Source organism: Antechinus flavipes, chromosome 1, assembly GCF_016432865.1.
Source record: "Antechinus flavipes isolate AdamAnt ecotype Samford, QLD, Australia chromosome 1, AdamAnt_v2, whole genome shotgun sequence".
NCBI lineage: Eukaryota > Metazoa > Chordata > Mammalia > Dasyuromorphia > Dasyuridae > Antechinus > Antechinus flavipes.
Window position 1 is genome coordinate 223,356,741 of NC_067398.1, and position 17,232 is coordinate 223,373,972.

Genomic DNA, 17,232 nt, shown 5'->3' on the forward strand with positions numbered 1-17,232 from the left:
GGACCTTTCAAACCGGATTCCAATAGATTTCTCAAATATAACACATCCATATATTTTCCCCCATACTCACCTCTTGCCCCAGTTCTCCATTTTTTGTCACTCACCACCATTCTAATTACGCAGATTTGTGACAGTGGAATTTGGACTGTCGCCTAAGGTTATCAAAATTTTTACTTCTTTTGTATCCATCCTCTTCTCTCTACTTACCTGGCCACCATCCTACTTCAGAACCTCATCACCTCTCACCTGAATTACTTCAGTAGTCTTGTAATTGGTTTCCCTTTTCAAATCTCTCTTTAAAGGTTTCTTTCACATCTTTCACATAACTACCAAAATATAATATTCCTAAATACACATCTGAACTTGTTGATTATCTTAGAAAATTACAATGGCTTGTCATTTAAAGCTTTTTACAACTTGGCTTCAGCATACCTTTCTAGCCTTATTATATATTAATTCCCTTCAATGAGTCAGCCAAACTTGCCTTTTTTTTCTTACTTAACACATTTTCTCTTATCTCTGTTTTTGCATAGGTTATCTGTTATGTCCTTCTCTCACCTCCATATCTTTTTTTAAATAATAATAGCTTTTTATTTTTAAAAATACATGCAAAGTGGTTTTCAAAATTATCCTTGCAAAATCTTCTGTCCCAATTTTTCTGCCTCCCTCCCCTAGACATCAAATAATATAAGTTAAACATATGCAATTCTTCTAAACATATTTCCACATTTATCATGCTGCACAAGAAAAATTGGATCAAAAGGGGGAGAAATAAGAAAAAACAAGCAAGCAAACAATTAAAGGTGAAAATACCATGTTGTGAGCCATATTCATTTCCCACAATCCTGTCTCTGGATGCAGATGGCTCTCTCCATCACAAATCTATTGGAACTGGCCTGAATCATCTCATTGTTGCAAATGAAAATGAGCAGAGGCAAGTCTATCACAGTTGACCATCACATGATCTTGTTGCTGTGTACAATGTTCTTTTGGTTCTACTCACTTCACTCAGCATCAGTTTACATAAGTCTTTCAAGACCTTTCTGAAATCAGCCTGCTGATCGTTTCTTACAGAACAATAATAGTCCATAACATTCCAACACCATAATTTATTCAGCCATTCCCCAGCTAATGGACTTCTACTCAGTTTCTAGTTTCTTGCCATTATGAAAACAGCTGCTATAAATATGTGAGTCCTTTTCCCTTATTTTATGATCTCTTTTCTTACCTCCACTTCTTAGAATCCCCAGCTGTGTTTAAAGCTCAGCACCAATGTTATACTTCCTAGTTGGCATCTTTCTTGTTTACTGTTGGCTGCTAGTGCTTCCTGCATCAAATTGTTCATTTAGAGTTAGTATAATCTAGTGGATAGAATGTTGGATTTACAGTTAGAAAGAATTGGGTGTTATTCAAACCTTCTTTTGGTCTCAAGTTTCCTCATTTATAAAACAGGGATAACAATGGAACCGACAGAGGGGTTTGAGTAGGGATTATAATACATAATAGTAAAGGATTTGTAAAGCTCTGTATAAATGTTAGCTATTAGTATCTGTATATATTTTATATCATCTTATATTGTACATCTCGTTTTCCTCAATAGAAGGAAAGTTTCTTGAGGGCAAGTACTATAAGCTTTAGCCAAACCAGCTTCTTGAAAGATTCAATGCAAGTAAAACATCACTAATTAAAAGGCAAGTCATATGTTAAAATGAATACTCACTCTTTTTGAAACAATATGACAAGTCAAAGTAAGCCTTTAAATTCATTCTTTTGTGATAATCATATTTATGTAGCATTTATAATTTACAAAGCATTTTTTATATAATTCTATGAAATTAGTATACATATTACTATTTTCATTTCATAAATGAGGAAACTAAAGCTTAGGTGAATTAAGCAACTTGCTCAGTCATATAACTAGTAGGTGGTGAAGTAATGGACCCAGAACTTATCCCTGTTCTGAGTCCAAATCTACTATTTATTCCACTATATGACATTTTTCTTTTGGATGATATGTTTTATTAAATAGATGAGACTGATTTATAAAGAGATTTTTCTGTTAATAATCTGAGCATCTTCACATAACTATTTTTATTATTAGTGTGTATTGTCTATAAGGAAAAGGATTTGCTTTTTAGTTATAAAAGATTTTTAAAGGTATTCTTTTTTAAGACATTTTTGATTTAATACTTTATTTTTCCCAATTACATGTAAAACAATTTTTTAAACTTTGAATTTTAGATTCTCTCCTTTCCTATCCCCCATAGAGAAGGTACATGTGAAGTTATGCAAAACATTTCCACAAAAGTCATGTTTTGAAAGAGAAATAGATTTCCCCCAAAAAATCAAAACCCTCAAGAAAAATAAAGAAAACATGTTTTAATCTGTATTCCAACACAATGAGTTCTTTCTCTGGACATGAATAGCATTTTTCATCATAAGTTCTTCAGAGTAGTCTTGAATCATTGTATTGCTGAGAATAGCAAAGTAATTCATAGCTAATCAACTCACAACATTACAGTTTATTTACCTGTTCAACAATTGATGGGCATCTCCTCAATTTCCAATTCTTTGCCTTGAGAAATTACTTTTCCTTTTTTTTTTTTTTTTTAAAATCTCTTTAGGATACATGCCTTCCAGTGGTTTTGTTAGGTCAAAGGATTTGCATGATTTGGGGAAACGTTGGGGCATAGTTCCAATTGCTCTATATAAAGATTGAATAAGTTTACGATTTCACTAGCAATGCATTATTAATGTCTCATTTTCCCCACATTCTTTTTCTGGCCCATTAGCCTATCTAATGGATTTGCGATAGTAACTCAGAATTCTTTTAATTTGCATTTCTCTAATAAAAAGTGAATTATTTTTTATATAACTATAAATATCTTGATTTGTTTATCTCAGACTTATATCTTTTGATCATTTTTCAATTGAGGAGTGGCTCTTGTTATGAATTTCACTCAATTCCCTATACTTTTGAGAAACGAGGCCTTCAGAGAAACTTGCTTCACAACTTTTTTTCCACAATTATTCTTGCCAACTACATTTCTCCTCTTCATTTATTCTTCTCTCCCTCTCTTTTTATCTTGTCCCTCCAAAAGTTTTTTTCTTCCAGTCACTCCCTCTTCCAATGTGCTCTCCCTTTCTCATATCCCTTTCCCCTCTTATTTTCCTTCAGGATAAGATAGATTTCTATAATCATATTGAGTGTGTATGTTATTTCCTCTGTGAGTCAATTCTGATCGAAGAGTAAGGTTCACTCATTCCCTCTTTCCTCTTCCTCTACACTTGCCTCTTTTATGGCAGATAATTTATACCATTCCACAAATCTCTTTGCTTTTCTCTCAGTGCATTTCTCTATCACTGTTTAATTTTATTTTTTTAGATATTATTCCTTCATATTCAACTTATACTTGTGCCTTCTGTAAGAGTTATAAGTATCCTCCCATGTAGGAATATAAGCAGATTAACTTTTATGAAGTTCCTTGTGATTTCTCTTTCCCAATTAACCCATTATACTTTTTCTTAGTCCTATATTTGAAAGTCAAATTTTCTATTTCGCTCTGGTCTTTTCATCATGAATGCTTGAAAGTCCTGTATTTCATTGAATATCCAATTACACTCAGTTTTGCTAGGTAAAGGATTCTTTATTGCAGTTCTAGCACCATTGGTCTCCAGCATATTATATATCTCAAGCCCTCTAATCCCTTAATGTAGCAGCTTCTGCTGCTAAATCTTATGTTATCCTGAGTGTGGCTCCACTATACTTGGAATTGTTTCTTTTTGGATGCTTGCAATATTTTCTCTTTGACCTGAGAATTTTGGAATTTGGCTATAATATTCTTGGGAGTTTTCATCTTGGAATCTTTTTCAGAAGATGATCAGGAGGAATGAATTCTTTCAATTTCTATTTTGCTCTCTGATTTTAAAATATCAGTTCAGTTTTCCTTGATAATTTTTTTGAAAGATTACAATTAGGGTCTTTATTTTTGATCATGACTTTCAGGTAGACCAATGATTATTAAATTAGCTTTCCTGGATCTATTTTCCAAGTCAATTTTTTTTTCCAGTGAGATATTTCACATTGTTTTCTATTTTTCCATACTTTTGGTTTTATTTTATTGTTTCTTGTTTTCTCTTAAAATCATTATCTTCCAATTGTTCATTTCTAATTTCTAAGGAATTATTTTCCTTATGAATGAGTGCCTTGTGCCTCCTTTTCCATTTGGCCAATTTAAAACATTCTCTTTATTAGCTTTTTGGATTTCCTTTTTTTTTTTTTTTTTATCACTTTCACTTTAAGAATTCTTAATGACAACTTAAAATTTTAAAAAATACATCTGTCCAATGAAAGTATTGATTTTTTTTGTTACATTTTATCTAAATGTTACTCTTCTTGGGAGTGATGTTAATACACCCAAATGCTAAGTATTTATGGAATATCTACTATGTAACAATACTTGTAAATACTGTGGGCAATAAAAAAGTAAATGATAGGGTCTCTGCCTTCAAGGTTGAGGTAAGATTAAAACACTGAATAACTGAAAACAGTAAAAGCAATAACTCGTTTGATACAAAGTATTACTGGAAAGAAGTTGAGAAGTGCGTGGTGGGGTAGTAGAATCCACAATTGGTTAGATATAAGGTTTAAAGGAGAGTGAAGAGAAAAATGACTCTAATGTTTTGAGCCTGAATGCCTGGAGATAATGATGCCCTCAATGGAGAACAAACTTCTTTTTTGGAGGAGGGACAAATTTGGGATATGGGATAGGACAGCAGAGGATGAGCAAGAATTATATTTATGTTGGAAAGTTTGAGATGTCTGTGGGATATCCAAATAGCAGTGTCCAATAGACAGTTGTAAATGTATGGGCTCAAAATTCAGGGGAGAGAGAGAGTAATTTAGATATTCATGTCATATAATAAGATTGGTGGTATTGGAATGTTTTCCTGGCATGATTATACAAGATGAGTTTGAGAAGAGAGTGAAGGGAGCCACAGAAGCAAGGGTATTGTTCCCCCACGTAAGATGATTGAGGATTTAGACCAGAAAAGGGATGGATAGAAGAAAAATGTCTTAGGAGTATTCAATAAAATGTGATGACTGACAAATACAGAGAATGGATGAAGAATAAATAAACGATGACTCAGAATTTTGAGTCTTGTTGCTATGAAGATTAAACCTTAATAGAAATATTGCTGTGATCATAGGTAGCTCCCTAACATTACTAAAGTGAATCCTTTGTGCTCTGGTGTGTGCTACTGGTACCCATTTAGACTAAGAAAAATCATGTTTGTTATTATTTATACTTATTTATACTGGGTGAAATTATTTATTTAAAAGTTCCCTTTGTTTTGTAGGCGAAAGGCCTTATTTGTGTGACTATCCAGACTGTGGGAAAGCCTTTGTTCAAAGTGGACAGCTCAAAACACATCAACGTCTCCACACAGGAGAAAAGCCTTTTGTTTGTTCTGAAAATGGTATGTTTTATTCTTAGATCTTAAATTGATAGAATGTTTAGGGGATGGGTATGATTACATGTAATATGAATTAAGATTTTAAAAGAATGTATTTTTGGTAGTCTTTTTAGTTAGTTTTATCAAAGACATGTTGCTTTCCTTGCTTTGACATATGCATATTTAAAATTAAGCTTTTAATTCCCTTTTTTTTTTTAAAAAAAATAATGCTACATTTGATTGTAGGTGATTAGAATAACCATAGCTGATATTTAAGTAGAACATTAAATTTTCAAAGCTCTTTTCATGTAAGCATGTTTATTATGATCTGTATGGAAAACCTTGTGATAGTTATATACTATAGGTTTATTATCTACATTTTACAGGTGAGGAAAATGAAGCTGAAAGGGATTAAATGGCTTTTTCATATAGCTATACAACTGTTAAGCATTAACTGGATTTGAACCTAGGTCTTCCTGATTGCAACTTCTTTGTATTACTAAATTCTGTATTGTCCAATATAGGATAATTCTGAGAAAAGTGGGATGTTAACAGATTTCTTTTTCTTCCCATTCCTCAAAGTTTTTATTTACATAATTCTGGTTCTGATTACTTTTCCCTCAAACTTGTTTGTTTAAGGATGTTTAAGTCGATTTACACATGCAAATCGACATTGTCCTAAGCATCCTTATGCAAGGCTGAAGAGAGAAGAACCAACTGATGGACTAAGTAAAAATCAGACTGCTGACAACAAGGCTGTGGCTGAGTGGCTAGCAAAGTAAGTTACCTAAAATTCAGTGTATGAAATTTGTAATAAGCTGTATAGTAAAAGAACAAAAGCCAGAGACAAAGAATCAGAATTTAAGTTTATAATAAAAGAGGCTCTCTTCTTGTATGAACTATTTTTTCTTAAAATATTTCAAAATTCTGTTTATAACATACAGTATCTATATATAGTATGCCAACATTATGAATGACCTTTATTTTCTTTATACTAGTAAATGCTTTGATATTAACAATGATAGAAGAGAGGAGGTTTTCTGAAACAAGTTTCTAAAAGTCACCAGAAATATATTTATATTTGAAATAACAGTAGAAAAATTTGATTTGGAACAATAACTCACAATCTTTTTATATATAAAGTCCCCTTTTTAATTTCAAAAAATTTCACAGAACATCTTAAGTGATAATATGTATACTATTGCTATCCACTGAGTGAGAAAATATATAATGTCAAAATATTTCTATGAATTCAGTAGTGCTTAAATGAATTTGTATTTTATCAACTGCAAAAATATCTATATATATTTGAAAAATAGCAAAATGATGCTCAATATTATACAATTTTATTCTTGGAAATATACTTTGATGGTAAATGAATATAAACTGCTTGCATTTTTGTTTTTCTTCCTGGGTTATTTATACCTTCTGAATTCAGTTCTCCCTGTGCAACAATAAAACTGTTCAGTTCTGCACACATATATTGTATCTAGGATATACTGTAACCTATTCAACACGTAAAGGACTGCTTGCCATCTGGGGGAAGGGGTGGAGGGAGGGAGGGGAAAAATCAGAACAGAAGTGAATGCAAGGGATAATGCCGTAAAAAATTACCGTGGCATGGGTTCTATCAATAAAATGTTATTTAAAAAAAAAAAAAGGAAATATATTTTGAATTACCAAAAAAGAACTGTTTAAAGATGTTTATTAACAGCCTTATTTGTAAATGCAAAAAACTGAAGTTAATTAAATGTCTGACAATAGGGCAAATGCTTAAGTACATTGTTATGCATTAATGTAATATAATACTTTAATTACACAAGTATGACAGATATGATCTCCAAAGGACCTTCATGAAATAATGCAAGATAATAAAAGCAGAACTGGAAAAGTTTTATATACCAACTTATGGTACTGGACAGGAAAACCTAATGGAGTCTTGGAGGAAAAGTTATGAAATTGCATGCTTCAAAATTCTTTCAATTTAAGTTAAATAATGGTAGAGCAAGTTTAATATATCATTATTGTTGAATATTAAAGTTTATAAAATTCAGAATAATAAATGAGATATTAAAAAACTGACATGTAAGGTTTGGTATTCTAGTTGGGTAAATCTATGTGAATAAGATGTCTGAATATTATTTTATGTTAATTGAAATATAATCAGTCATTAATAGATAATATGAAGTTTTTTTTATGTAGCATAGAAGTAATATAAATGTTCACCAGAACATAACTCTGGTGCTGGAAAAGACAGACACCTGATCCTACCTTCACATTTTATAGCTAAGAAAAAAACTAGATTTCAGAGAAAGATAAGTGGCTTGACCAAGTTTACACAGAATTCAAACTCAGGTCATGTAATTTCAAAATTAGTTCTCTTTCTACAATACTGATAACAGTTTTCTGCTCTGATATCCAACAAGTTTTATACTAGAATCATACTTATCAGAACTTATATTATAGGAAAAAGTAGCTTCATGCTCACATGCCATCTAGATTAATATTCTCTCATTTAAAGGAGAAAATCTTTTGATTTTCTGGCAAATTAAAGATTTTAAACATTTTTAGATCTAAATGTATATACCTTTTCATTTAGAATATTAAAAAAAATCATGTTTCTGATGGTGTCATTAATTGATATTTTATGGTAGACTGCTATTGTAGTTGCCCTTTAATGGTGTCTTCTTCTGAGATTAGGTATGTATTCTTAATATCACTAAGTCAATAATAATATTTACCTTTGAGAATCTTATTCTGACTTTGCAACTTGTTATCCTTTGTTATCTAAAATTTCAAGATAGTAGAAAGTTTTATTCTATCAGTTCTTTTGATAATTGAATTGAAAGAAATCCCAGTGGTCATTTTGTTCAAGTTATGCCTTCCAAGAATCTCATTTTCTAACATTACTAAGAAATGTCCTTCTAGCCTTTATTTTGAAACTATTGGAGGAAGAAACTCCTTCCTGAGGCAGCTCATTCTAATTTTCATTAGCTTCTACTCACTGTTTCTACTACTGACTTCTGGTCCCAATAAGACCAAATCTAACATTCCTTTGACGGTACAAACTTTAAAAAAATTTTTTTATTTTCCTAGTTATATATGTTCATTAATTTTTTAAAAAATACATTTTTTTAATGAATCATGTTGGGAGAGAAAAATCAGAATAAAAAGGAAAAATCAAGAGAGAAAAAAAAGTCAAAAAGAAAAAAGTGAACATAGTATCATAGCATGTGTTGATTTATATTCATTCCCCAAAGATCTCTCTTTGGAGGCAGATGGCATCTTCTATTCAAAGTTTATTGGGATTGTTTTGGATTACTGAACCACTGAGAAGAACCTTATCTTTTATACTTGATCAGCACACAATCTTGCTGTTACTGTAAACAATATATTCCTGGTTCTACTTGTTTTGTTCAGCATCAGTTCATGTAAATATTTCCAGGCCTATCTAAAATCATCTTGTTATTTTTTCTAGAATAATATTCTTTTATTTTTATATACCATAACTTATTCAGCCATTCCCAATTAATGGGCATCTATCTACTCTCTTTTTATTAAAGCTTTTTATTGACAAAAGATATGTATGCATGGGTAATTTTTCAACACTGACCCTTGCAAACACTTCTGTTCCAACTTTTCTCCTCTTTCCCTCTACCTCCTCCCCTAGATGGCATGCAGTCCAATACATGTTAAATATGTTAAAATATATGTTAAATCCAATATATGTATACATATTTATATCTTGCTGCACAAGAAAATTTGGATAAATAAAATAAAATCGGATAAATAAAATGAAAAAAAAATACTTGAGAAGGAAAACAAAATGTTAAGCAAACACAATCAGAAAGCGTGAAAATGCTATGTTGTAGTCCACACTCAGTTCCCACAGTCCTCTCTCTGGGTGTAGATGGCTCTCTTCATTACTGAACAATTAGTATTGGTTTTGAATCATCTCATTGTTGAAGAGAAGATGGGCCTCTGCTCTCTTTCTAATTCTTTGTCACCACAAAAAAAGTCATTACAAACATTTTTGCACATGTAGATCCTTTTCCTTTTTTTTATGATTTCCTTGGGTTACAGAACCACTATTAACACTTTTAGATCAAAGGGTAGGCACAGTTTTTTAGCTTTTTGGACATAGTTCCAAATTATTCTCCATATAGTTATATCATTTCTCACAGCTCCACCAACAATGTATTAATGTCTCAGTTTTCCCACATCTCCTCCAACATATATCATATTCCTTTCCTGTCATCTTAGCCAGTCTGAGATGGTTGTTTTAATTTGCATTTAGAGCATTTGATTTAGAGCATTTTTTCATGTGATGTAGTTGATTTTAATTTTATCATTTGAAAAGTGTCTATTTATATCCTTTGATCCTTTATCAATTGGGAATGACTTGTATTCTTCTAAATTTGATACAGTTATACATTTTAGAAATAAGGCCTTTAAAGAAGCCTTGGCTGTAAACAGTTTTTCCCAGTTTTGTACTTCCTTTTTATTCTTGTATCTGTTGGTTTTGTTTGTGTAGAAACCTTTTAATTTGATGTAATCAAAGTTGTCTATAATGTTCTCTAATCCTTCTTTGGTCATAAATTCCTCCCTTCTCCAAAGATCTGATAGGCAAATTATTTCTTGCTCACCTAATATGCTTATGGTATCACCCTTTACACCCAAATCATATATTCATTTTGACCTTATTTTGATATGGGTTGTGAGATGTAGATCTATGCTGAGTTTCTGACATATTATTTTCCAGTTTTCCTAGCAATTTTTGTGAACTTTTGTGAAGTTTTTTCCCAGAAGTTTTTTGATAAAATACTAGATTAGTATAGTCATTGATTATTGTGTTATGCATATCTAACATATTCCACTTATTCACCATTCTATTTCTTAACCAGTACCAAATGGTTTGGTGACAGCTGTTTTACAATATAATTTTAGGTGTGCTGTGGTTAGGCCATTGTCCTCTGTATTTTTTTTTTTAATTGATTCCCTTGATATTCTTGACTTTTTTGTTCTTCTAGGTGAATTTTGTTATTTTTTCTAGCTCTATAAAAACTTTTTTTTCAATTTGATTGGTATGACACTTGAACACGTAGACCAATTTAAATAGAATTGTCATTTTTATTATACTAGCTCAGCCTACCTATGAGCAATTGATATTTTTCCAATTGTGTTTAGATCAGACTTTGTGTGAGAAGTGTTTTGTAATTTACAATACAAACTTTAGAATATTTAAAGACATTTCCCCCCCCACCTCATCTTTTTTAGTTCCCGTATTCCCCATTCCTTTAACCAGTATTAGGAATATGAAGATAAAGCATGTTCTTGAGCTTCCTATTTATCCTGGTCACAGTCCTGGATGCTCTCTAATTTAGTCAATGTCTTTTCTAAAACACAGTACACAGAATCAAATGTTCTTCTGTAAGTATGCTATGACTACAAAAAATCATAGCAGGATTGTCAATATGATCAATATGTTTCTTTTTGTCCAACCAAGATTACATGAATTTTTATTGGCTACTAAATTGCTCTATTGATAATTAAATCTGAAGAAGTCTAAAATTTCTATGTTTTTTTTTTCATGTTTAATACACCTCTCTGCTGTTTTTTTTCCCCTGCATTTAGAAGCAATTAGGGTTAAATGACTTTCCTAGGGGGTCACACAGCTAGTAGTGATTTTGGGGCCCCCCTTTATAACAGAGAAGTCTGAATTTTTATGGTATTAAAAGATAAAAATATGTTGATATTATATAATATACTTGTATTTCTAAACCTTTTCTATGTCATCTACTGGTTTTTTGAATGTCATCTTCATTTTCCAAAAAAATTCCATTTAATTTTTTAAATTTTAATTTAATTTGTGACGTGGAAGGGATAACTACTTGAAAAGTCAATCTTTTCTGTAGGATTTTGTAGATATGTCCATTTTATTTTATGTGATCATTTTAACTTGATAGCAATTCAACCCTTTATTTCAGTAGTTTTAGTTTGGGCTTTGGAGACTGAGTCTCCTTATCTTGCCCAGGATGGAAGTGCAGCAGCCATTCATGATCTCACTTCTAATTGCACAGGAATTTTGACCTCTTTCTGACTTGAATCATTTTGCTCTTCTTTAGGAAACTTGGTACTCACCCTGTCTGCTCCTAGGGCTTCATCATATTGGTGCCAGATTTAGTTTGGATGCCTGAGTAGCTTTAGCCCATTGCGCCTCAGATGTCATGAACCCAGGAGATCCACCAACCTTGACTTCCTCATTAACAGGGATTACACATTCACCAATACTTGTGCAATCTTGATAGTTGACATTTTCTACTTATTTCTTAAGATTGGGGTGAGGAAAAGAAATATAAAACCTACAAAATTTGTTTTTGAAGTTTTGATCTTTTCCCCCCTTTCTTAGCAATTAGCAGGATTGAGAATATTATATAAGAGAAATATTCCAAAATAAGAAAGGGCAGAGTGCCATTGTCTTTTAGGAGATTGTAAACTTTTTTGATGAGAGATGGCATATTGAAGAACTAGCCTTTAGTAATGAAGGCTTGGGTTCAAGTTCTATTACATCTTGGATGTATGACCTTGGGAAAGTGATTTGATTTCTTAGTATCCCAACTCTAAGATTCTACATTACAGAGTTGGTGCTCACATGCAAAATGCAGAAGGGAATTTTTTTTTTCTGTAAAGTTTTAATTTATTCCCCTCCCAAGTATCCAGAATATATATATGTATGTGTGTGTGTGTGTATGTATATATATATATATATATGACAATGAAAGTATGAACAGAACTGTTCCTGTGGAAGGGAAAAGAGAGTACATACAAGCTACATAGAAAACATCCCAATTTTTATTTAATGGAGCAGCATACATTAACAACATGTGTCTGGCAATATTAACTTTCATTGGATTTATGTTTTGGAAGTCAGGGTTAGAGCTGAAGTGAAGATGGGTCTATGATGTATTTTTCTTATTAAATATTAATAGGATTTAAAAAAGTTAATTACCCATCAAGCCATATAATTTGAGTCAGGGCAATTAAAAATCCAAACCTTTCTATTAGTTTTTTTTCCCCGAAGGTAAAAATACACATAGAATTAAGAAAACATAAGTTTACTATTTTCACTACATAAGTTGATGATATTGTTTGAAAGGTTTGCAATTTTTTGTTCAAGTTTTTGAAGCTTATATCGATCCCTCAATAAGGTAAAGCTATATTCACTGGGTGTAAGTTTCTGGAAGAATTCTCTGGTGGACTACTTCCTACATCTTGAGTGTGTTGTCCATGGACAACATAAGTGGGATCAGGACCATGATGGAATTCTCATGCAATTTTCTTGAATGAAAGTCTAATACAGATTGCTTAAGCTTGTTTGGAATTGATAAATCCTTGAAGTCTTGAAAGACATTCATGTTCCTGAAGCTGTCAGTGGTTGTTACAGGGCAATCTGCTGGCGTTTTTTGTATATGCAGAAGTGGGTGTCTACATTTATCACAATCAGATGTCAAAAGTGTATTGTACTTTTTTGCTTATTAATTGATGTGCTACTTCATTTTGGAATATGTCTAAACTCTTGTATCCTCTTTTGTATAAAAAAGTATAAGAAAAGATAGTTTGGTCAATTCTCCATTTTCAAAAGTTATTTCCTGAATAAGAGGGACACAGTTATCTTGAGTCCAAGCATAAGCTAAGTCAAAATTAGTTAGAGATCCCAGGCATACCATATCTGGAACATTTTCCCCTAATGGTTTGTAGATTATGTTGTCTCCACTAACTCTTTCTGGTTTGAAATAGATCCAGATGGAGGCAGCTAGATGGCACAGTGGATAGAGCACTGGCCCTGAAGTGAGGAGGACCTGAGTTCAAATCTGGCCTAGCTATGTGACCCTGGGCAGGTCACTTAACCCCGCTTTTCTCAGCAAAAAAAAAAAAAAGAAAGGAAAAAAAAAGAAAGAAAGAAAGAAAAAAGAAATAGATCCAAATGCAGAAAAGAATATGAAATCATCATGCAAAACATTTGCAGTTCTTTCAAAAGTTCTATAGTTGTCTGAAACCTTTTGTTTAAAATAGTCAATGATTGTTCTTTTATTGTGATCAAGAAATTTTATTTCTTCCAAGTCATAAACTTTTTGAATAGGTTCTCTTAAGTTGAGACTCTATTGTTATCTCCTAATTCCCTGTAATACCTCTGATTTAATCAAATTGAACTGCTGTCTTCTAAACATAGTCTTACTAAAATTTTTTACTAGCTTTTGCTAATCAACATTCTGTTATCTTTCAAATGAAGCTGAAATGCTACTTCCATGATATCTTCCCTTAAGCAGCTACATTTTAAGCTTCTGGAGTATAGATATCATGTCTTAATTATCTCTTTTTATTTCCCAGAGAGACTAACACAGTGACTTTACACTTAGTTAACCATTTAATAAATGGCTGATAAAACAAACAAATAAATGGCTGATGAGTTTATGGGGTGAATCATCTCAGCCAGGGATTTTTGCCATTACTATATTCACTCATAGCATTTATAATATATTTCTCTACTTGTGTATGTCATATTTTATTACTCATTGAAATCTAGTGGACAAAGGAACTATTAACCTAAATGTCAACCAAGAAACATTAAGTCCCTACTATCAAGTACTCTGCTAAACACTAGGGATAAAAAAAAAAAAAAGATAAAAAAAACCCAACAAAAACAAAAATCAGTATTCCCCCTCAGTGCCTAGAACTATTCTTGCTTTGTGGTAGACTTCAAATCTATCAAATCAATGAATATTGATTGGTAATTTTAAATATGTTTAAAGCAAATAAACACATATTGAAGGTATACTGTGAAATCAATGTATACTCATTTTTTTAAGGTATTGGGAAACAAGAGAACAGCGCACTCCAACCTTGAAAGGAAAGCCCATTCAGAAGGCAGATCAAGAACAGCAAGATCCCTTGGAATATATTCAATCTGATGAAGAGGATGATGAGAAAAATGGGGCTCGTCGACTCCTTCAAGAACAGCGGGAACGCCTGCATGGAGCTCTTGCTCTCATAGAGCTTGCAAACCTGACTGGAGCGCCGCTTCGTCAGTAGCATGAGAACTTAAATCTTTCAATGTACAAAATGTACTGCCCAGCTTACTTAACAAGTAGATCCATGGGCATAAGCTAAGCACCTTAATTTGCTTATCATAGGCTGCTATTCTGTAGAAATTTATGAAGAATGTTATTGCCCCAGAACATGGGGAGAGAGAATTGCACTTTTTGTATGGAAATGAATTAGATGTAAAGTTTTAAAGTATTTTGTAAATATGGAACTGCACAGTGCAGTGTTAAAAACCACATAGTGTGGGAAGCTAGATTTTGCAAGTTTAATGCATTCATTTGAAGCAGTTCTCACAAAAAGCACTTTCCAAGTATGACACTTGTCTGAAGAACAGAATGGTACACATAGCCAAAGAAGTTTGAAATAGATTATTTATCAAAACATTAAAAATGTATATTAGTATTTTAAAAAATACTGTAAACAGTGAAACAGGCAAGATAGTACTATATATATGTACACATGTACGTATATGTGCATATATATACTTATATATACATGTAAGATATATTTTTAATTGAAAGATAGTGTGCCTAAGGGGGGAAGAAAAATTGGGCCATTTTGAAGAAAGTATTCTAATTTATGTGCTAGGAAACAACTAGTTTTTTGAGGGGGGTGGGATTAACAGTTCAGGATCTTCACTGTAATAACAAAATCAGTCTGACTTTATTCATCTGGGGCTTTAGAACTCAGTCAAATTTCTAGGCCTGAAAAGCACTTGTAAAGTTGGGAACTTTTGCACATTACCAGAATTCTCATTTGCTAAAATTGAATGATTAGTCTTGCAAAGTCTAGGTGATGTGATAACAATTGGTAATATTTTTCATATTACAGGCCCTGTAATGAGATTTGGCACTTGGCTTTTGTTAATAAAAGGGAATATATACAGGGTTGTTTTGATTTATAGTGAACTATTTTAATAGATCTGTTAGCAAACACTAAATGTTAACTGTACTGCTTATTTAGAGATATTAGTAAATAGAAGCCTCCATATTTACATTTTCAGTGCATTAAGTCACCTTATTGCTTTACTTCAGAATAACATGCCAAGTTATCTTGTGTTCACTAAATTTAGCTACCAGTTAAACACTGCAGAAAAATATTAATTACTCAAATAAGTAGGCTTCCAGAGATAATCATTACTGCAAGTGTATTAAAGTTACATAGTGGTTTTTATGCCATTTCCCCAAATAGATTAGGCTTTGAAACATCACTTATTGTACTTAATTAAGCATAAAGAGAAAAAACCAAAAGCTAAGCAGTCCATATCTTGTGTAAGTTTGATCATCTTAGCTTTTGTTTTAAGCAGTGACTAACAAGTATAGCACTGTAATTTTAGATTGCTTTAATTGGTTAACAGAGTAAGCATCAGAATAATAGATAAAGTTGGCTATTTCAGCTTTTTTTTTTCTTAATTGAAATATCTTGCAACTGTAGTTTAAATATTTTAGGCTTCTTTTTCCAAAATCCCAGTGTGTTGCAGTACATAGACATCCTGACACATGGCCATGGGGAAGGGGATGCATTTAATTGTCAAGACAGATAGCTAAAGAATACAAAAGGAGTTATGATAGTAGCAAATAATGTTTATGATGAGGACATATTTTGAAAATGTAATTCCTCTGTACAGTAGATTGCCAATCTTGAGGTTGTGGGGTTTTTTGTAATAGAGAATTTATATTTGTAATGGTATGAGAATTTTGTTTGTAATCTGGTACATAGAATTTTAACTTGTTGGAGCACTTAACCTAAGCAGTAGTAAGAGAGGCTGTATCATCTAAGTCATGAAGATTGTTGTCTCAAATGTTACCTCTGGAATTTTCCCCCTCAAAGTAAACAATTAAAATTGGCCAATTGAGAATTAGTTTTAAAAGAACTGAAAAGCAACACTCTTTTTTTATCTTGGGACATTTAAACTACAATAGATTTATCTGGCAGAACATGGGTGATAACAATGTAAACCCTAGTGCCAGTATCTGACATTGCATAGGAAATAACATTTAAAGCTTTCAAAATTAAACTTTTTTTGTTCTATAGTTTCTCCAATCAGTTCTTGCTAATTTTAATAGTTTATTGGCAACCATATTTTAATTGTATAATTGGAACAACTTAATAAATTATTTTAAGCACTTGACTACAGTAACATTAAAATCTTCCTTTTTTGATATAAGCTATATTCCTTGGCACAATATTAAATTGAGATCTAAAATTGGAAGTGTATTAAGTCTGCTTTTTGTTTTAAAATATGGTTTACATTAAATTTTTTGAAGTTTTTTTATGCTTCACATGGCAAAGTTTATTTTAGCATGAGTTAACAGCATAAAAATGCTGTAATTTTAATAGGTGTTTGAATAAAAATTCATTTTCACTTTAAATTTAAAGCATATGGCCATTCTTATCTAGTTTTTGGTAGGTAGGTTTTCCTTTATGGTTCATTATTAAAACTGTTAAACTGAATTTTGTTTACTATGTTACCACTATTCTCCCTAAAAGTATTGATAAAGATGATATAGATAACCAAATGGTTAAAAGTTTGAAACTGTTCAACTATACACTTTAAGAAAAGACTTTTATGTATATAACCCATATTTCATCAGCTGGAAAAATACACAATGTATTTACCCTTTTTTGGCCCTCTCAAAACAGTTTGCAATTTTAAAAAAGTGTTTCCTTTTA

The 17,232-nt window shown here is 31.8% G+C and overlaps 1 protein-coding gene across 1 annotated transcript in view; it reads left to right on the forward strand.

Annotated features, from left to right (window-relative positions):
• ZNF367 (zinc finger protein 367) overlaps positions 1–17,232 on the forward strand; it is a 32,661-nt gene extending 15,429 nt beyond the window's left edge. The window contains exons 3-5 of the mRNA XM_051996830.1: positions 5,362–5,481; positions 6,097–6,235; positions 14,325–17,232. Coding sequence (XP_051852790.1) covers positions 5,362–5,481; positions 6,097–6,235; positions 14,325–14,547 — 482 coding nt within the window. The 3' untranslated portion in view covers positions 14,548–17,232. The remainder of the gene's footprint in view (positions 1–5,361; positions 5,482–6,096; positions 6,236–14,324) is intronic.